Source organism: Corythoichthys intestinalis, chromosome 1 (genome assembly GCF_030265065.1).
Source record: "Corythoichthys intestinalis isolate RoL2023-P3 chromosome 1, ASM3026506v1, whole genome shotgun sequence".
Lineage (NCBI taxonomy): Eukaryota > Metazoa > Chordata > Actinopteri > Syngnathiformes > Syngnathidae > Corythoichthys > Corythoichthys intestinalis.
In genome coordinates, this window is record NC_080395.1 from 51739488 (window position 1) to 51762026 (window position 22539).

Genomic DNA, 22539 nt, shown 5'->3' on the forward strand with positions numbered 1-22539 from the left:
ATTGTTGATTTTAACAGTGGCAGCAACGCACTACGTGAAGTATGTAGCTGCTTATTCAGCTACATTAGCCCTGAGTAACATTACGATTTTCATTCTCATTCTATTAATTCGACATTCATTCTCGTAGTAATAGTTTTTTTTTTTTTTCTCTTGCCTCTTCTACATCAAATTATCATCCATAAAATGATTTAAACTAATGCTTTATCGTAGCTCCCAGCTAAGGTACATGTAAGTAAAGTGTGTAGCGGTTTACAGCTACATTACTCCAACGTAATGATACTTTATTTTTTTTCCCTCGTAGCAAATTTAATCTCGTAGTCATTTTATTTATTTATTCATTTATTTGGCCCCAATACACCATCGTAAATGTAAATTCACGCTTTGAAATATTTCATTAGCCTAAAATAACTGTTGTTTAAAAAATTGTCATTAGTCATGATATGAAGCAATTTCACCGCGGCGGCACAACATGTGGGGCTGTCCGGCTTCGATGCAGCATACCACCACCATAGCTTCAAAATATCCCAGGTTTGGGTAAGTGTCATGATATTGTTAATAATGAATCATTTGGAAGTTGTAGTACTGTATGTCCTTTGTCATCAACATTGAACAACTGTACCAGAGAAAGTCGGGCTAAATTAGCACCCACTACTTACACAATTGCCTGACACTTTGATAAGTTATGAAGAATTTGGTGTGTTCAACCTGTGTATGTTTGGGTGTTGTGTCTGCTTGTGATGGGTGGTTGGGAGATTTGAGGTGTTACTTGCCTGTCTCTGAGGCGTGCCTGTCATGTACAGCATCAGCCATGCTCTTTGACAGCAGTTTTATATCATCCACCATTCCCTTTAGTGCTTTCGCAGTATGATTTACTGATACATCCTGGTTGGAAGTTACTGTTAGTTTTGCATGTGCATCAGGATTATTCTCAATTGTAAAATATTTGTCATATAACGTGCAATTGCTGCCAGCTGTCATTTAAAATATAAAGTGGCGATAGGACGAGGGCTGTAACAATATCTCAATCTCCCGGCTCCGTATTGTCAGCGTATTAATCCCACCTGTATGCTAGTTACTGCAATATCCTCAAACTCGCCATTATGCAGAATGTTTAAAGTTTAAAGTAATGTGCATTCCTCTCTTCCCAATCCTTCTTGAAAATGCTTTTGTAGTTTTTGTAAGTTTTCCCACCGCTAGGCATTGTATAATTTGAGGTTTTTAAAATATTTATTATTTATATACTGTATATTTAGACTATTCTATCAATGATTCAGTCAAAATTATTGAGAACTTGTTTCCTACAATTTCCATATATCCCGCATCCTCTGTCCTTATGCCTTCAAGTTTTGTGCTTTCACCTTGGAAGAGCAATACAAATATTGATAGCAACTGCATATGCTGTCTGGGTCAACAAGGTAAATAAAAATACACACCAGATGGCAATCTTACAGTTACACACTCATATCAACAGAGAAACAGGTCTACCCAAATATTATGTTCAATCGCTTATTTGATTAATAAATAGAAACTTCTCTTACAAATCTCAACAAGCCCCCATCCAAACAAAAGCCTTTATATTTGTAAAGGTCATCCTCTCATCATCTCCCCAAACTCATTGTTAAAGCCAACAGTATACTACATTATATCCTCAACAAATTTACTTAACCCAGTATTTCTCGTAGCTGTCCATCGTGTTGGATGATGACACTTGTTCCAGCAGGAGGAGGGGCACAGGGGTCAGCGACACTGCCGATGATGCCATTTTTCGTGGGCTTTGAGTCCGATACTTGAGCCGCAGGGGAAACTGGATGCCAGGGGGTACAGCCGCTCGCTGGTGCCGTTTAATGTGCCTCTTGACTCGTCGGTCTTGGTTTGTTTGATGAATTTGTGCAACTGCAAGTGATATGCCAGTTTCAAGCTGCGTGTTGTTGATGTTTGCTCACTTTAGGAAGTCCCTGGTGTAGTCCTTAAAGCACCATTTATGCCCCCCCAGCAGAGCGCTTTACACCTTTCAGTTCGCTGTAGAGAACTTGTCGGGGCATACGGTGGTGAAGCATGCGGATGGTGTGTCAAATCTAGTGTTGCACCGATACAATTTTTTGGCCCCGATACCTGACTGTGCAGTATTGGCCCATACCACTTATTTATGTATGGCGGAAAACACTCAGTTGACTTGAAGTTCCGCTCTGAGACCCCCAATTTGGCCAAATTACAAAATTTTCTGATATGGATGTGTGATACATCATTGGAAAGCTTAAAATCTCAATTTTCTAGAGGAAGAAACATTTTGAAAAGGAGGGCATTTAAAAAAAAAAAATTTTTTTTTAAACAGCAAAACCTTATCTGGAGGTGAGAGCACGCGAGAGCAGCATTAGACGCCATGACTTTAACGACATTTTATCGCGTACTTACCTTGTTTCGATCCAAAAACTCAATGAAGCATGTATTATCGAGTGTCAAGACACAGATGTGAATGACCACAGCCGGATATTTTGGCGATTTTATGGGTGAAACATGGTAATATCACAAGGGTCGCGATGCAGAAATCGCAGACATCAAGGAGTGGTTGAGATTTTCTTTTTCACATATTTACCCTTTTAAACTTAAAAAAAAAAAAAAAAATTTTTTTTTTGTTTAGATCAATTATTTATCATCTAACATATCAGAGAAAATGCGACAGTAACAAAAAAAATACAATTAAGTGATAGTTATGAGGTAGATATTCGTGACTTTTTTACAGACGCAATTTTTTTCATTGTGACATAATTTGTTTAAAAGTTTAAAATATGTGAGTGAATAATTTTTTAAGGTCTTTTTTTTTTTTAAACGAAATATGAGACATCAATTAATGACTCTAAGCTAAAAACGACAGACATTTTGAATATTAACTATAAATAATTACCTTTGTTTTATGGCTGGGTTGAAACAAAAGCGGTTGCGCGACGTCTGTAAACAGGGGTTTTCAGGGTAAAACGGACAAATTAAACATTGTTCGGGGGCCTAATGCGCCAGGAATCTGCTATGGCAGCATATAGACATATTGTTCTATCAAACACAACAGTTGTTTTTGCTTAAAATACAGCAGTTTCTTTTAAAGAGGAGTGCAAGAGCAGAAACTGCTTTTTCACTCTTGTCTGTGTTTTCCGCCATATATATATATATATATATATATATATATATGTATATATATATATACACAATGGGGAGAACAAGTATTTGTTACACTGCTGCTACACACTGATACTTTGGGTTTTCCCCATTGACAGTGTATAAATTACTTGTTCTCCCCACTGTACATATATATTAGAGCTGAAATGAATACTCGAGTAACTCGAGTTTAAAAACTGATCCGAGTAATTTTATTCACCTCGAGGAATCGTTTAATTTTACCAGCTCTAAGCATCACGTTATGCCCGGACTACTTTTAATGTGGGACAACGCGCTGACGTCACGTGCGTAGAGGAAAGAAGCAATACAAAAAACAAAAAAAAACTTACTGCAGCCGACAGCAGCTACAAACTACGCCGACGTTGCTAAAAACTACGCCCGCATGATGCTAGTTTGGTAGCAGGTAGTGTCCGATGCGTCTCATGCATATCACATGCATTTAGGACTAGATGCAAAATGACAGACTCGTCCGCGTCTGGGCAGCGTTAGTAAACAGCTGCCATCTTTAAGCAGTACACTTCTCATCGCTAATAAATACAACGTTACTGTCACTTGGTCACGTAACGTTAGCTCTTCGGAGGGCTAGGTTTCTATTGATTATGACCACTGTCGATGCGTGGCTAACGTGTCTTACATACAGGTTTTATATAATCTGTAAAAACACAGCGCTGTAGAGTGATGAGGGTGTAAAATTAAAACATAATAAAGCTAACTGTCAGTTTTGGCTCAGTAGTCATTGCTGAATAAAACACCAAGTAGCACTGGTCCCTAATGTGCTCCAATACAGCAGGTATCATACATTTATTTTGAACACTGAAAAAACTCAAAATCCTATCAGTACTTACAGTTTAGACTAACTTAAAACTTAACTAGAACTTAAAAATAGCTTGACACAAATGCAAATTATATTGAAACACGTGGGAAAAACACATAGCTTTCAAGTGATGTGTGTTATCAAGCGTAATTACATTTTTAGGTAAGAAATATGTTGGTTTTTTTTTTTATATATAAGATCTAGAAGTTTTTTGAGTGAAAGCAGTGAATTTTTTTCGAGTCATATCTGAGATGCAATTGTTGGCTGTTTTCAACAATGTACATCGAAAATAAAGACATTGATTGACTGAAAATGGTTCAATATTCGATTAAATGTCTTTTACCTCATGTATATTTATAATTGCGCTTTACCTTAAAAAAATGTTTTATCCAATTACTCGATTAATCGATAGAATTTTCAGTCGATTACTCGATTACTAAAATATTCGATAGCTGCAACCCTAATATATATATATATAATATATATATATATATATATAATATATGTATTTACACACACTCACTGGCCACTTTATTAGGTACACCATGCTACTAACGGGTTGGACCCCCTTTTGCCTTCAGAACTGCCTCAATTCTTCGTGGCATAGATTCAACAAGGTGCTGGAAGCATTCCTCAGAGAGTTTGGTCCATATTGACATGATGACATCACACAGTTGGTGCAGATTTGTCGGCTGCACATCCATGATGCGAATCTCCCGTTCCACCACATCCCAAAGATGCTCTATTGGATTCACATCTGGTGACTGTGGAGGCCATTTGAGTACAGTGAACTCATTGTCATGTTCAAGAAACCAGTCTGAGATGATTCCAGCTTCATGAAATGGCGCATAATCCTGCTGAAAGTAGCCATCAGAAGTTGGGTGCATTATGGTCATAAAGGGATGGACATGGTCAGCAACAATGACAGGAGTGCTGTCAGCATCGGGGGGGGTCAGCCTGTTAGTGCTCAGACCATACGCCGCACTCTACATCAAATTGGTGACACTTTGACACAATGAAAAGTAGTCTGTGTGCAGCTTATATAATAGAGTTCATTTACTTTCCCCTCAAAATAACTCAAAATATAGCCATTACTATCTAAAACCCTGGCAACAAAAATGAGTACACCCTTTAGAAACTACGTACATCCCTAAATGTCTAAATTGAGTACTGCTTGTCATTTTCCCTCCGAAATGGCATGTGACTCGTTACAGTAGTGCTGTCAGCATTGCTGCAGAGATTGAAGAGGTGGGGGGTCAGCCTGTTAGTGCTCAGACCATACACCACACTCTACATCAAATTGGTGTGCATGGCTGTCACCCCAGGAGGAAGCCTCTTCTGAAGACGGTACACAAGAAAGCCCGCAAACAGTTTGCTGAAGACATGTCAACAAAGCACGTGGATTACTGGAACCATGTCCTATGTCTGATGAGACTCAGATTAATTTGTTGGGTTCTGATGGTCTCAAGCATGTGTGGCGGCGACCTGGTGAGGAGTACAAAGATGAGTGTGTCATGCCCACAGTCAATGGTGGTGGGAATGACACCCCCCCCCCCCCCCCACTTGTGTCAAAGTGTCATTTTGTCAGTGTTGTCCTATGAAAAGATATACTTAAATATCTGCAGAAATGCGAGGGGTGTACTCACTTTTGTGATACACTTTACTGTATATATATGTATACAAAGTGAATGGGTAAAACTTTTTATTGCATACCTGGTATGGGTGAACCTATAAACCTTTAGCTCTCAAAGGCCAAAATAGTGCTAAATTCGTGAAATTAAAACATGTATAATCCTAGCCCAACGGTAAGAAAGTAAAAATACAATGTATGAATAATGAATAAGCTTTTTTAAACGCTGAGTTTTGGCTCTCCAAGCCCAAACAGTGAAACTTTCATAAAATTGTAAGTAATAATATTCGACCAAAGCATCCTGTCTATTAGCCTCCCTCTCCGTGCACAGCAGCAACACACACTTAGCCACGTAGCTTAGCTTACTTTGCTTACTTTTACAGCACTTTTGAATAGGTTTGCCACCCGTCCTTTGAAACAAGGAATCGTTCCGAACTGGGAATTAAAAATTGTGTTCCGTATTGAACCAATACGGAATATACTGTATATAAATAGATACATTTGTATGAGTATGGGGTATCTGAACTCCTGATACGGGGGATCCGGTCCCTGTATGACCTGTGTCAGAGTTTGGTCCGTATAGCCGGTTGTAAGTCTGATCCGTTTCCAGTGAGAGTTGGACTATGCCAAGGCTGCCCTATGTCACCGGTTCTGTTCATCACCTTTATGGACAGAATATGCAGGTGCAGCCGAGGCACTGAGGGGGTCCGGTTTGGTGGCCTCAAAATTGCATCTCTGCTTTTTGCGGATGATGTGGTGTTGTTGGCTTCATCGGGCCATGACCTTCAGGTCTCACTGGAGCGGTTCGCAGCAGGGTGTGAAGAGGTCGGGATGAGAATCAGCACCTCTAAATCGGCTGAAATTAATTTCCTCCGTAGGGTGTTCGGGCTCTCCCTTAGAGATAAGGTGAGAAGCTCAGTCATCCGGTAGGGGCTCGGAGTAGAGCCGCTGCTCCTCCACATCGAGAGGAGCCAGATGAGGTGGCTCGGACATCTGATTAGGATGCCTCAGGGGCGTCTCCTTCGTGAAGTGTTCCGGGCACGTCCCATAGGGAGGAGGCCACGGGGCCGACCCAGGACAAGCTGGGGAGACTATGTCTCCCCACTGGCCTGGGAATGCCTTGGGATCCCCCAAGAAGAGCTGGCTGAAGTTGCTGGGGAGAGGGAAGTCTTGGCTTCCCTTCTGAAGCTGCTGCCCCCGCGACCTGACCTCGGATAAGCGGGAGAAAATTAATGGATGGATGGAGATACATTTCTATGCATTTTTAGTTTAGTTTTGGGGATATCCCTTTGTTTTCGTCGCCTGGGCGCAAGGGGGGCATCCATTATTTCTATTTTTTAAAGGTGGCAACCCTACTTCTGAAACGGGTCTCGGGCTGATTTAACTCCACCTCTTGAAACTTTCAGGCCGCAAATCCTCCATGCAGTTATTGTACTTGACGGAGATTATAAGATGAACTCTGTCCCGACTGCCGACATTTTCATCTCGTTGTTTGTTTTTCCTACATATGAAAAAGCTTCCCTGGCATTGGTTAAGAGCGGCTATTGGTCCTCTGTCATTGGTCTGGAGCAGGCCAATAGCGAAAGCTGCTTGGCATGCAAAGTGATCATGTGTCATCACACAACAGAGAGTTTAGTGAGCGTCAGGAGAAAAAAAAGACTGCGGTCAAGTGTTATGATACTTGACCGGCAAATGGTATCTGCGCCCTCTTTGTTGGTACTCGCCGATACGAACATTTCGGGCCGGATCGGCCACCCTTGCCAATACTGTTATCGTTATCGGTGCATCTTTATTGAAATCAATTGAAGATGTTTCTGAGCTATAGCTTCTCCCATTCAGATAGTTGGTGTTTTTGAGGATGTCTATATGGGGGACTCTGATTTCCTCAGGAAAGGCCAAGGATCAACTGTAGGCAGTGGATGTAGAAGGCATCTATATTAGTGTTGTGCCAGTGGTACAGGGTCCATGACTCTGCCACGTAGAGAAGAGTGGAAAGACATACTGCATTGTATGCATTCATCATGGTGCTGACCGTAGGATGATGTTACGGGTGTGCAGTTCATTATTATTAGCATAAGGACAAAGTGAAGACAAGGTAGGTGAAGTGATCCACTGTGTTAAGCGGAGTTAAGTTTGTTTGAATTTTGAAGTTAAGTTTGACTTGACTTGAGGTGAAATTAATTTTTAATGTCGTTGCCACTTTCACACATACCCCCCCCCCCCCCCCCCATTTTAAAATCTCACGGTAATCTGTACATTTTTTTTTTTTTTTTTTTTTTTTTGAGTAGTGCTATGAGTTTCAAATTATTTTAAAGTGTTTTGGAATGATGTTTTTTTTTTATTATTTTTTTTAAACAGGCAATTTAAAACATTTCCGGTGGCGACAATTACCTGACAGCATTTTTGGCAGTTGTATTTCCTGGACTGTTATGTTTTTTGGTTACCTTTCCTTGTTGACTGGATTTTTTTATCTGCTACTTATCATAATTTCAGGAATTGCATTTGTCTTTTTCTATCACACTACAACAAAATAAACATGTTTATCTACTCTTTTCTTTGTACTTTTCCTCCCTTGCAATTTTGAAAGATTGTGAAGAGAGTGCATCAACTGAGGAGCTACGTAAGTCCACTCTATGTGCGACTGTGATATTCCTGTTAGGGCTGTCAAAATTATCGCGTTAACGGGCGTTAATTAATTTTTTTAATTAATCACGTTAAAATATTTGACGCAACTAACGGTTATGCCCCGCTCAGACAGATTTAAATGACAGTACAGTGAAACGCTCACTTGTTGTGTTTTATGGAGTTTCGCCGCCCTCTGCTGGCGCTTGGGTGCGACTGATTTTATAGGCTTCAGCACCCATGAGCATTGTGTAAGTAATTATTGACATCAACAATGGCGGGCTACTAGTTTATTTTTTTGATTGAAAATTTTACAAATTTTATTAAAACGAAAACATTAAGAGGGGTTTTAATATTAAATTTCTATAACTTGTACTAACATTTTTCTTTTAAGAACTACAAGTCTTTCTATACATGGATCGCTTTAACAGAATGTTAATAATGTAAATGACATCTTGTTGATTTATTGTTATAACAAACAAATAGTCCTTATGTACCGTATGTTGAATGTATATATCCATCTTGTGTCTTTCCATTCCAACAATAATTTACAGGAAAAATATGGCATATTTTATAGATGGTTTGAATTGCGATTAATTACGATTAATTAATTTTTAAGCTGTGATTAACGCGATTAAAATTTTTAATCGTTTGACAGCCCTAATTCCTGTATGTTGTGTTCTATTGTAGCATTGTATATTTGTGGAAATGTCAGTACTGTACTTTTTTCAATAGGCATTCATGTCGTGTAACATTTTTTGCTTTATTATAATATGTACCAGCCTTGTAACACTGCCAGGTTAGACATTAGAAACCTTTTCTCCCCCTTCTCTTACCTACAAATAGTCTCACTTTGTTCAAATGTTCATCCCTGCTGTATTATACTATTCGTACTGTTTCTGCATTCATCTTGTAAAACTATTGAAAAGGCTGGCATCGGTCCACTCCTGCCTATGAGGAGAAGAATATAACAAACTTTAATTGGTCTATAATTTGTATACGTCAGTTAAAAAAAAAAAAACGTATTCACTGCAAGCCTAGATAACAAACTTCTGTTTCTTTGTTTTCATCAGCCAAAAGAGAAGAAGAGGATCTTGATGATAAAAAATCTATTAAGAAGCGAATTAAAGAGCTGAAGGTGCTTGATCCCAAGATTGCGCAGAATCTATGTGAGTATTTTCAATCAATCACTCAAAATTACATTCAAAAAGTATTTTTCATGCATGAAAAATGCACCACAAAGTGCTTTTTACATTATTAAGCATTAACAGGAGTTAAAACGGTACACACATGAATACATCATCATCAGTGTTCCCACAGATCCTCAAGTCTTAAAATGCAATTAAATTATTTTAAAAATAAGGCATAAAATAGCATTAAAATGTCTTCAATCAAATTGTCTGATTTTTTTTTTTTGTCTGAGATGCACTTAGCTTGGTGGCATAGTGGCAGAGTGGTTAGCACCTCCGCCTCACAATTTTGAAATTCTTGGTTCTTCCCATACCTGTGTGGGTTCTCTCCTGATACTCCGGTTTCCTCCCACATCCCAAAAACATTAATGGTAGGCTGATTGAACACTCTCAATTGTCCGTAGGTGTAAGTGCCTGTGTAACTCATTGTTTGTTTCTATGTTCTGTGCGATTGGCTGGCAACCAGTTCAGGGGTGTACCCTGCCTCCTGTTAGCAGGAATAGGCTCCACCACTCCCGCCACTTTTGTGGGGATAAGTGGTTCAGAAGATGAATGAATACACTTAATTTCATCTGTAAAAGAAGAGGAAAGAATGTCATGAAAAGCTTTTCTTGACGGGAAACAATGTTTTTAACTTTTTTCTCTTCTGCAAACCAATACGTCATCCTGTGGCTTAGTGTAGATTGGTCACCTTCTGATGGGGAACCAATTAGTGAAAAGTGGTGGGAGCTGCAGACATATTGAGCCAAAAAAGAGAATATTGGGGGGAAAAAAGTTGAACTTGAAGTGAAGGTTTGTGCTTGAATCTTAAACATAAAAAAAATAATAATAATAAAGATAATAATAATAATAATTTTCTCCCATGTACAGAGTAAAATATGAAAATTTCATTTTTGGTTATCTTTTTTTCCCCCCCACTTTCAGATCTTTTTTTTTTTTTTTTTTTTTTTTTTTCAATCTCAAACTTTTGGTCTTGTTATGAAGTGAGTCGTGGCCACAATAGAAAGCCTATCAACGCATTTCCAAATTATGTTACTTTCAGGGAACATGCGCACTTTGAGAGATTAAGAGGTATGATATGTGATATGATAGATTATTAGATTACCACACTTGCGCCACTTTATTTTCCTTATCTGTCAATGAAGTAATGCTAGAGGGAGGGCATATATACAGTACATGTCATTCTGGCCAGTTTTGATTAGCAAAACTGGAATAATATAACGGGTTGACCTTTATCGAGGGTAAAAAAAAAAAGGAACGATCTATCCGAAATCTAAACAACACGAACACAGGGATTCAAATCGTCAAAACAGCATCCTCCTCGACTGGGCAACCTGTAGTCGCAGTCACACGGGAAAGAAATGCCCTCTACAGATGCAGTGAAAATCTCTGCTTTCCAGTGACATGTCAACCATTTTACTTTGACATTTAATCTCTGAGAAATTGGGATTTAAAGTTTGGTGGCCCGTGCATCGAAGAGTTCCAAAATGAGATGAAAATTAAACTCGGCACTTTCCAACAGCTCTTCATATCCTAATAAACCAGCATGTGAGCAAGACCAGACAACAACTATATTAGGCACATAAACCCAGGACATGCTGAGAAACAATTTAATGTACACACTTGTAACATTCATTGTGAAACTATAATTGAAACTAATCAGAATGGAGGGGTCTTGATTGCCATCATCTCTTTGGTCATTCATATTAAAACCTGAATCATTATCGATAATCTTGTTTAATTTTACAAATCACTCAATGCATTTATTTTTCTATTAATTTGATTGGCAGTGTATCAAATACTTGTTCTCCCCACTGTGTATACACACACACACACATATAGATCTATATATATATATATATATAATATACACGTATATATCGATATCTATATATATATGTGTATACTGTATATAATTTCCTTTGAGAACCCTTAGAAAAATCAGTGTTTTTGAAAAGAGTCAGTGTGTTTTCCCACCATGCACTGTCACCACAACAATGCACTGTGTGTGAAAATGGACTATTCAAAGGCTGGCATATTCGGCAGTATTTTCAGATAGCAATGTTCAACCCTAGAACAGTTGATGGTATGAGAGAAAACCCTTACACATTTTCTTTCTATTTTTAGCTCACAACGACGTAGAAATATTAAAATTGGTACAAAATAGGAAAAAGATCATCTTTAAACTGACATCTGAAACTTGGGGTGGATATTTATGAAAAGTAATTGAGTGATTTTTTTGTCCATATTTTGGGATAATTCCTAATATCTTTGTTAAATACTTTTTACAAAATTCAATTTTTCAAGATAATCAAACTTTGACTCAATAGAGAATGTGTGTATTGAATGTTTAATGAGGAAATGTCAATTTAGAACATTTCGACCTCTAGAACAATTGTTGCCTTTAAACTTGGAATCTATTAGTGCAAATTCCAGCTCATTTTGCCTTGCCAAGTCAATTTTTATTATGCAGCTTATGCTTAGAGCTAAGACCCAACTGAATTGAGAAAATAACACATCAGTAAAGTAAGTGATTCATTAACTTAGTTTGTTTGTCATTTTCTAACCACACAGAGCTACCAGCTTGACTACGATGCCCCTCAAAAAAACAACAACAGAACACAAACAAACAAACAAAAAACTAAATGCTTGTTACAGAAATGCACAGTGACTTTAATTTATTGCGCTTGTAATATTTTTCATGTGGTTGTGGACAACTCATGCACACCCTCACACCTATGCAAATAGCACACGATTTAGAACTGTCTTTTTTTTTTTTTTTTTTTTTTTTGGTACTTATCAATTTCTTTTTCAATCCTGTGTTTCTCTGTAGCAATTTTCCTAGGTTCTTTCCGTATGCCTTACAAAGAAATTCGTCAGATGATATTGGAAGTTGATGAAGAGCAGCTAACTGAACCAATGATTCAGGTGGGGTTATATTTTGGATTATATTTTATTGGACACATAATTTTTATTTTATTTTTTTCATGATTGTACCACTTTGTGAAACATAAAAAGTATACTTCTTAATCACTTTAGGGTGTGTGATTTTTAGGCATTTTGACAATGGTAGATTTTGTTATTTTTATTTGAGTGTGATCTGGCAAACAGTGCTGATGCCTGTTTATTCAGCCGGGAAAGCCAAGAAACTAATTAATCTGGCATTGAGCACCCAGTGAAACTCCGTTTTCAATGAGGCACAGAGTACCATTTATATATACTTTTTTTGTTGAATTTAATATAGTTCAAAAGGCTTATAAATAGCAAAGTATAAGAGTATCATATATTTTAGTCGAAACGATCATGACCGTTTTTTGAGGAGTAATGTTTATGTGATAACTTTTTTTTTTTTTTTTTTTTTTAATGTTTTATAATTTCTACCAACTACCCAAGTTTATTGCTATTTTCCTCTCTTTGTAGAACCTTGTGAAACACTTGCCTGAGCAGGAGCAGCTGAATGCTTTGGCCAAATACAAGAATGACTATCCAAATTTGTCAGAGCCGGAGCAGTTTGGGGTTATTGTGAGTGTAAAGGCAAACACACATAAACAATATCGGAAGTAATGTTTTTCTTTTATACTTGATAATCAAAACCAAAAACAATCTGACTTCACATCAGTACTTTTTTATGTAAAACAATACCTTTTATTGTTGAAAGAATGAGCGGGATAGTGTGATTAAAAGAAAACCGTGGATTTGTCCAAGTAGCAGGGATCGGCAACCTTTTTGACCAAGAGAGCCAAATAAACCCACATATTTTATTCGTGATTCCAAGAGAGATGTACCCACAGGTCTTTGGGCCATTCAAATGAACAGAATCATAAAGCAGGCTGGGAGACTGGCAGTGTCTCTAGCAACGCCAGACAGCCTCAACCTAGCACTTGTATCTTCTACTCTACCTTCTCTCCCATGTTCCCTATTGATCAGCTCCTCTAAGTTTTATTTCCATCTACCAGTACACTGCTGATACCGGTTAACACATTTTCAGATATGTTGAGAAATAATGAAGTTATACTACTTTACTGTAATTTGAATGCTATCATTCGTATATCCTTCCACTCATGTGCAGCCACAGCACACGACTGGACTGTTTTGGATTAGTCTTTTCCTGTGATTTAAAGTGTTGTTGACACTTCACATAGACGAGTGCTCCACAGTTATTTTCTGTTACCCCCCAAGAAGACGTAAATGTTTCGCGCCCCCCCACAAACTCTCTGCCGCCACTGTAAATAGTATCGTTTGTCCATAAAATTAATATTATAAGTACACCTCTGCCTAATATTGTCCTTTTTTCCTATTAAAGAAAAAAAGTAATATGGATCACCTTATAATATAGTATAACTTTATTAACAAAGCGCATCAATTTGCCTGAATTTAAAAAAAAAAAAAAAAAGTCACATCCAAACAGTAAAAATACTCAAGGTACATTTTTGACCATTTGATACTGAAAAATAAAATGTAATAAAATCAATACATAATAATAAATTCAAATTGATTTGCAACATTAACTCATGAGGACAATATGCCAAAAAATTTGACTGATAAAACAAAACGGAATAGAAGAAAAACGACAGTGTCATTGGACAGAGGGACAGTTTTTATTTTTTCTGCTCGCAGTATCACCTCCTTTGCAATGTTTGCAATGGTGTGGGTTTATTTTGCACTGAGCATGCTAACAGTGCTCACTGGTTTACTGATGTAACACGAACAAAGCGGGACGATTGTTGGCAATATTCGGCACGTTTTCGCTGGGAAAAAAATCAAGCGGCTTATCAATGAGATTGGGGTCTGATGTCTTTAAGTGACGTAATAATTGATTTGGCTCCTTGCTGTCCGCTACAATCATTTTTAGACACAGTAAACAGAGTGATCTTTCCTCGTCTCCCACTGAATTAAAAGTCAAAGCTAAAAGCCAAACAGCCCGAAAACAGCGCATTCTCTGCGGCCGGGGGAGAACCGCAGGTGAGGGCGGTCGTCGTGACTATCCCAAGCCGAAAATGGCACTTCTCGGGTGGACATGTGAGAACCGGAGAAGACAGTGGGTCGCTGCGTGAGCCCGGCCGGAAAACTGCAAACAGCTCTCCATATCGCTGTGTGCTCTTGCTTGGTTCAAAAATTTTGCGCACACTGTGAAAATGAGAGCGCCACTGCCATCCACTGAGTGGATCTGCAAGTACACTTTATTCTAGTACGGCAAATGTATGTTCCTTGAGGTCACATGCGCCAAACCTGGCATCGGTCTGCGCCCCACTATTTGAGAAGCACTGACTCAGACAGACCTAAATCTCTTCTTATGCAGTGCTTTTGAGTCCAAAGTATTACATGTCCTACTACTACACCTTTTGTATCCTTGCAATAATTAAAAGAAAAGCATTTTTTTTATATACATATGGCGGAAAACACAGACAAGACTGAAAAAGCAGTTTCTGCTCTTGCACTCTTTTTTAAAAGAAACTGCTGTATTTTAAGCCAAAACAACTGTTGTGTTTGATAGATCAATATGCCTATATGCTGCCATAGCAGATTAATGGCGCATTAAGCCCCCGGACTATTTTTAATTTGTCCGTTTTACCCTGAAAACCCCAGTTTACAGACGTCGCGCAACCACTTTTGTTTCAACCCTGCCATAAAACGAAGGCAATTAATCATATTTATTATTCAAAATGTCTCTCGTTTTTAGCTTGGAATCATTAATTGATCTCATATTTCATTAAAAAAAAAAAAAGACTTAAAAAATTATTTACTTACATATTTTAAACTTTTAAAAGAATTATGTCTCAATGAAAAAAATGGCGTCTGTAAAAAAGTCACGGATATCTACCTCATAACTATCGCTTAATTGCATTTTTTTTTTTTTTTTTTTTTTTACTGTCGCATTTTCTCTGATATGTTAGATGATATATAATCGATTCAAACAAAGAAAAATTGAACAAAAAAGTTTAAAAGGGTAAATTTATGAAAAAGAAAATCTCGACCACTCCTTGATGTCTGCGATTTTTGCATCACACCCCTTATTGTATTACCATGTTTCAACCATAAAATCCCAAAAATATCTGGCTGCAGCCATTCACATCTGTGTCTTGACACTGGATGATACATGCTACATGGAGTTTTCGGATCGAAACAAGGTAAGTATGCGATAATATCTCGTTAAAGTCATTGCGTCTGTAATTCTGCTCTCGTGTGCTCTCACCTCCAGATAGGGTGTAGCTGTTTAAAAAATATATTTTTTTAAAATTCCCTCCTGTCCAAAATTTTTCTTCCCCCAGAAAATTGAGATTTTAAGCTTTCCAATGATGTATCACACATGCATATCGGACAATTTTGAAAGTTGGCCGAATTGGGAGTCTCAGAGTGGAACTTCAAATCACTTGAGTGTTTTCCGCCATATACTTATTCACTCATTAAAATACAGGAATAATTTGTTGACTTAGGGGTAACAATAATTCCACCCTGAAAAGAGAATCTCAAACTGCAAAGGTAGCTGCTTCTAACACTAGTAGAAGCTCAACCTCTCCCCCCAACCCAGCAATCATCCACGATTCATGTTATGTCCAGGTCTTTGGGCTCAATGCAATATTTTTCAATTTGCTGTAATTGTGTGAGAGTGGTAATCCAACGCAGCCTATGGTATATTAAATTTGCTTTTTCTATATGGACAGTAGCTCTATAATTAACAGTCCTAGGTCCCAAATCAAATCAAATCAATGTCAGCATCGATTATGCCTCCCTAGCAAAGCAAGTGCATGATGCACTCATTTATGGTGCTGAAACTTGTGAGATTATACCCAAAGTAGTTGTTGCTTATTTTAGGGTGATTCAAAATATTTACCTTTGTTCCCCCACCCCTTTTCTGTATATCCTCTTTTGTTTGTCTTGTTTCTAAGATGAGCAGTGTAAAGCGGCTTTGTCCCCGACTCAACCATATCCTCTTCCGACTACAGTTTGATGAGCAAGTAAATAATATTCGTCCTGATATTTTGGCTGTAAATTCTGCTTGTGACGAAGTCAGGACGAGCCACTCCTTCGGCTGCTTGCTGGAACTCGTATTGCTGCTGGGTAATTACCTGAATGCTGGTTCCAGGAATGCCCAGTCCTTTGGCTTTGACCTCAGCTCCCTCTGCAAGGTGAGCTTTGACCTTTCTGTTAAAAATGAATTAACCAATACACACTAATCTAAATGTAACCACAGTATTTCCTGTCCAGTGTCATTTTCATTCATAGCTATAAAAGTGAAAGTCAACACTTAGTAGTATAAATGGCCTTTATGTGAAAGACTGTTGATCAAAGCATTGAAGCATGCAAATCGTGCATTTTTAAGACCTCTGATAATCGAGAAAATATTTGAGTATTTCAAAAATGTCTGACTATTCTGCCTAATTCATAGAAATATTGGCTTTTATTTACATTTCCCCACTATTAAGTTTCAGAAAAATGAAACTGTTTGTTTTTTAACTTTATTCAACAAAATTATTTCTGCTGGTTGCACATGATATATTTGATGTCTTGCGCATTAACGTGACCTGGAAACATCGTTACAAAATGTCTCCAAACCTTGGTGTTTCATAATTAATGAAGCTTTCATGTGCTTAGACATTGTTGGCAAATATTTGCCAAAAGTGGCAAGGACAGGCAAATATCAGTGTATTTTGCATGGGATGAAGACAGACCAGTCATTTTTCTGCATAAGAGTGATGATGACAGAGGACGGAGTGTAATCTTTGGGTAGGAAACTCATCAATCTTTCACTGCAAAATATCTATAGCAACCATTCATCACTGCCATTATTCTGGCCTCTTAAAGTTGTTCTTTCAGCACCTTGTTCTGATACATAACATACAGTATTTATTGTATGTGTCTACTTGATGAATTAGTATAACAGTAGTAAAAAGTACCCCCCCCCCCAATTTTTTAAACACTGATTGTCCAGTGCATTTTTTGTACCATCTCAATTGCCTTTGTGATGGTGTCATGGTGGGAGCTGGTAAAAATTATTATTATTATTGTACTTTATATAAAAGCCAATATTAACCTGCTTTTTACTTTTTATTTAAATTACTGGTACTTTTTCCAATGTACCAAGGAGCAAATTAAACTTGTATTGTTAGTTGTAATACATGCAATACATAAATGAAGCAGGAATTTCCTGTGAGAATTTAAGCTTTTGAAAGATTGCTTGGTTGGCTATAAATTACCAATAGCTCTCCTTTGTCACAAATGGGCTTGACCTTTAATACACAAATCAGCATATTTTATTTGCTCACAGAACTGTTAAGCTTATATCAATTAAAGCAACACTAGGCAACTTTTCAACCTTTATTAAATATTTTCATAGCATTTTTGATGATATGTCGACTGACAACTAGTTGAATGGCATCTTTTATATCTTGAAGGGGTCTGTATCGCTTTCACCGGCTTTAATTAACAACTGTTATTTCCCGAATATAACGCACACTTTTTTCCCCCATAATCAACTTGCAAAATCATGGTGCACATTATAAACGGGTACAGGGATGGAGACAAAAATATAAATATATATATATAAAGACCGATTTTTTTTTATTGACACAGCCATGTTGTGTTGAAGAAACGTATGCGGCGATTCGTTGCCGACCATTACGGTACGTGACATCACCATTTTGTTTCAGTCGTGGCGAGCTAGGGAAGGAGTCTGAGGCGGAGTATCAAACAACGGAGCTAATCCGCGTTGCTTTATTGACATTTAGGCTGCAACAAAATACGGTTGCAATGTCTGTGTCACATGCAACCCGCGGAATATATCTTTCCGGCTGTTCCCTCAACAAAATACCTCCCCCCGGGAACTATACCGCGTGCCAAAATAAGTTCCGCCGGGGAATTCTGTTATAACTCGCTAGACGGTAATACTTCACTCTGATTGGTCGAATGATTTCGTCCGTGTTAAATTCTGCTTTTTTCACTCTTTATAAAGCACAGAATTTAGTTTCTTGAACTCATTTGAGTCAACGTTTATTGCAGCTCCGCAACTCGGACCGTAACAAACGTAATACAACACAGACTTTCTGTGTCCGTCAACTATATCTGTCCCTCGGGAAACTCAAACCCAAATAACAATAGTTCCTATTGTTACATTCTAGTCAACAGCGATGCCCTCTTCTGATTTCTGACCTAAATCACCACTTTTATTTTACCGTATCAATCCATGGAAGAAACATTTATTCATCATGATGAAACGAGCAAGCAGCAGCCTTTAAAAGAAAAGTCACATCTGTTTTGTTTTCTCCTGGATTCTGGTAAATTGAAGAAGTTGTCAGATCATATTATTACCGTACATATTGTCAGTTTACGGTAATGTTTTAAACTGCCAATGTGCTATGCTTGTGATGTGTTTCACCAGTCAGTAAAATGACATTTCTGTATCTGTACACAAGCTCTGTTTTCTTTTATTCTTCTATTTATTGGTTCTAAAATTAGGGTGCGCGTTATACACGGGTACAATCATTTTCCCTAGATTTTACAAGTAAATTTGGGGTGCGCGTTATACATGGGTGCGCCTTATATTCGGGAAATTACGGTAACTGTCGTCCATATGGCAAAACACTACTGCTTTTGTCCACCAGCGTTGCTTAAATTGCGAAAAACTGAAAAGTTACCTAGTGTTGCTATAAAGGGTTACTTTTATAGCTCATGCCACATGGTTATCTTGTGTCGAGTTACACATTAGTATTTTTGTGACAACAAAGTTTTTATTTTTTGTAAATGTTTTTATATTTGTGCTTGAGATTGACATTTTCGTTCAGATTGAAAACCTGATCGGGATAAAAATTATTCATGTACACACCCCATTTAGAATAATCCAACCCCATGCAGCCTATTCCGATCATGATTCTATTCCGAACAAGAGGGGTTGGTTTTGTCAATTGATAATTCGATCAGCGTGCACGAAAAAAATCTTTACCTTGGCTTATCACGTTTGTAATCACGAGTACGTCGTGTTCATGTGCGTTTGTAGTCGTGTAAAAAAAAAAAAAAAACAGTTGACATGGACTTCATTTTGTTTTGTATGTTGAAAACTGTTTCAGACCTATTAATTCATCTTCAATAAGAATAAAATGCATCAAAATGCAAACGATGCATTTTTGCTTGTATTTGAACGTTTTAGAGAACACTTGGTTAAATAAAGTTTTATAAATATATACACTACGTTATTATGCTGGCGTAACACAAATTGACGATAAATCTTCTTTAAAAGTTTATTACCGCATGAAGGCTGCATCAATCTGCGCATGTCAAATTTTTTTTTTCTGACCGGAGATCTGATGCCAGAGCAATGCTAAGCTGGAGGGAGGGTGAGAGGCTGTGGCACTGTACGACCATGAAACAGAAAAACATAAATATATTTTTCTAATTAAAAACGCAATCCTTTTCACCCAATTCCTTTCTGAAAAATGGTGTGGTCGGCCCTATTTCCGATCATGTGATCGGGACATCCCTAATATATATACTGTTTATGTGTGAAATACATATATGCCCTTTTGCAACTAATAACTTGACATGCTCACACTTGAACTGCATTTTCATACTCCAAGTAGCATTTAAGAATTTTCTTCAAAGTTTAGTCTGACTTCTGCCATCATTGATTGAATGGGTTTAATCTACAAAAAATTCATAGACAATTTGGTCACCAACTGCTAAAGAGTGTATAATTTTTTTTGGGACACCCTGTATATATATATATTTGTGTGCGTGGGTTTGTTATTACTGATGACAGATGTAACCACTTAAACTCACCCGAAACAAAAGAATTAAATAACACTTTAAAAAAATGGCACTGAGAAGCCTATCGGCCAATAAATTCTTCTGGTATCAGTAGTCACTATGATCACAGTACAGTAGGTTTCTTTCAGGTTCTAATTTGCCCAAGGGGTTGTCGTCACTTCTTTCACTCAATACCATGGTGCCTTATGCATATGTTGGTCCATATTGCAGGGGTTTTCTCTTTGTGTCAGCCGGAGGATGCTCCTTCCCTCCTGCGAAGGAAGTTCTTCTCTTTACGTTTTCTGGTTCTCTCCTTTCAACAGCTAAAAGATACCAAGTCTTGTGACCAGAAGACCACATTACTCCATTTCCTGGCACAAATATGTGAGGAGGAATTTCCAGACGTAATAAAATTTGTTGAAGACCTGAAACATGTGGACCGAGCAAGCAGAGGTAATTATTGTGCTTGTTACTTTGTTATTATTTATTTTATTTTATGTTATTTATATTTAAATAAATGCAGCCTAACAAAAAAAGGTAATGGGGTACAGACAGAATGCCACCTAGTGTAAGTAGCATTGCTATCACAAAATGACTTATTCTTACACCATGTGAGAGGGGAGGACAGCCAGCAACCGGAGGGCAAGTGGAGGGGGGACAGGTCAAATTGAAGGGTGACAGGGTAAGTTACCGTAATTTCCCGAATATAACGCGTACTTTTTTTCCCCAAAATCAACTTGTAAAATCATGGTGCGCATTATAAACGGGTACATGGTTGGAGACAGAAATATACGTATATATATTATATATACAGTATTTATATATATATATAAACCGATTTTTTTTATTTTTTTATTTTATTTTTTTTTTATTGACACGGCCACGTTATGTTGAGGAAATGTATGCGGCGATCCGTTGCCGACCATTACGGTACGTGGCGTCACCATTTTGTTTCAGTAATACTTCACTCTGATCGGCCGAATGATCTTGTCTGTGTTAAATTGTGCTTTTTTCACTCTTCATAAAGCAGAGAGTTTAGTTTTTTGAACTAATTTGAGTCGACGTTTATTGCAGCTCCGCAACTCGGACCATAACAAACGTAACTACACAGACTTCCTGAGTGTGTCCGTCAACTATATCTGTCCCTCGGGAAACTCAAACCCAAATAACAATAGTTCCAATTGGTACTGTCGTGTCGACAGCGATGAGCTCTCTCGGATTTCCGACTTACGTTCTCACTTTCATTTTACCAATAAATCCATGAAAGAAACATTTATTCATCTTGATGAAACGAGCAAGTTATACAGCAGCCTTTAAAAGGAAAGTCACATCTGTTTTATTTTCTCCTAGATTCTGGTAAGTTGGAGAAGTTGTCAAATCATATTATTACCGTAAATATTGTCAGTTAATGGTAATGTTTTGAACTGCCAATATGCTATGCTTGTGCTGTGTTTCACTTGTCAGTAAAATGACATTTCTGTATCTGTACACGAGCTCTGTTTTCTTGTATTCTTCTATTTATTGGTGCTAAAATTAGGGTGCGCATAATAAACGGGTACAATAATTTTCCCTAGATTTTACAAGTAAATTTGGGGTGCGCATTATACACGGGTGCGCCTTATATTCCGTAAATTACGGTAAGTATGCAAGTTGTATTAGCAAAGGGAAACTGAGAATCGGTACAAATCCTCTGCGAATGAAAATCCTACCTTTCAGCTACATGATCTCATCTCGTTCCACCTAACCATGTATGTACCCCTTCTGGTGTGCATTAGACATGCAAAAATTAAAAATGCAGTGCAGGACCAGCGGGTAGGTGCGGCGCCAGAGCTGTAAACCGTGGGGTAGAGTGGACACTGCACGCCCAATTGTAGTTACTCAAAACGTTTGACACAAGTCTTGCAGTTCACTCGATACTATGTTAACTTTTGACCTCGAATAAAATGTAACTGCTCATCGTTTGTACGGATCATTTTAGTAAATATATCATATAGCAGACACTTAAACACGGTATTATTGGATACGTGAAACAATATTGATGGGGTTAGGTAAAGTGTGCAATCATTATTTAAACAAGTCAGTGTCATAAATTTGGGTACACTGTATTATGGGATGTTTACACCAAAATATATGCAACTCATTAGCCTGGAAAAGTCCATAAATTGGCCAGACTGGATGAGAGAAACTGAGACAGACGAGGCCTATCGTCCAAAAATTTCAGTACACTGTTTATGGCAATTTTATGCGTTTTGCCTCCTGTTCACAGTTGTTTCAATATGCATTTTTTTCTTTTTGTCAATGATTATTTTAGACCCTCAAAATAATGCTTATTTTTTACATACCGGTAATTGAATTGTCCCATTTGTTTTTTTTCCCCC

At 37.7% G+C, this 22539-nt stretch overlaps 1 protein-coding gene across 5 annotated transcripts in view; it reads left to right on the forward strand.

The window, feature by feature from the left end:
* The window catches only part of LOC130912697 (protein diaphanous homolog 3-like), a 225874-nt gene that overhangs the window by 60630 nt on the left and 142705 nt on the right, over positions 1–22539 (forward strand). For 3 of the 5 annotated variants that reach the window (XM_057830758.1, XM_057830761.1, XM_057830760.1), the window contains 6 exons: positions 8200–8232; positions 9308–9403; positions 12258–12352; positions 12845–12946; positions 16312–16551; positions 20485–20614. In XM_057830758.1, the coding sequence (XP_057686741.1) occupies positions 8200–8232; positions 9308–9403; positions 12258–12352; positions 12845–12946; positions 16312–16551; positions 20485–20614 (696 nt within the window). The remainder of the gene's footprint in view (positions 1–8199; positions 8233–9307; positions 9404–12257; positions 12353–12844; positions 12947–16311; positions 16552–20484; positions 20615–22539) is intronic. The other 2 variants (XM_057830759.1, XM_057830763.1) reach the window with 1 other exon arrangement.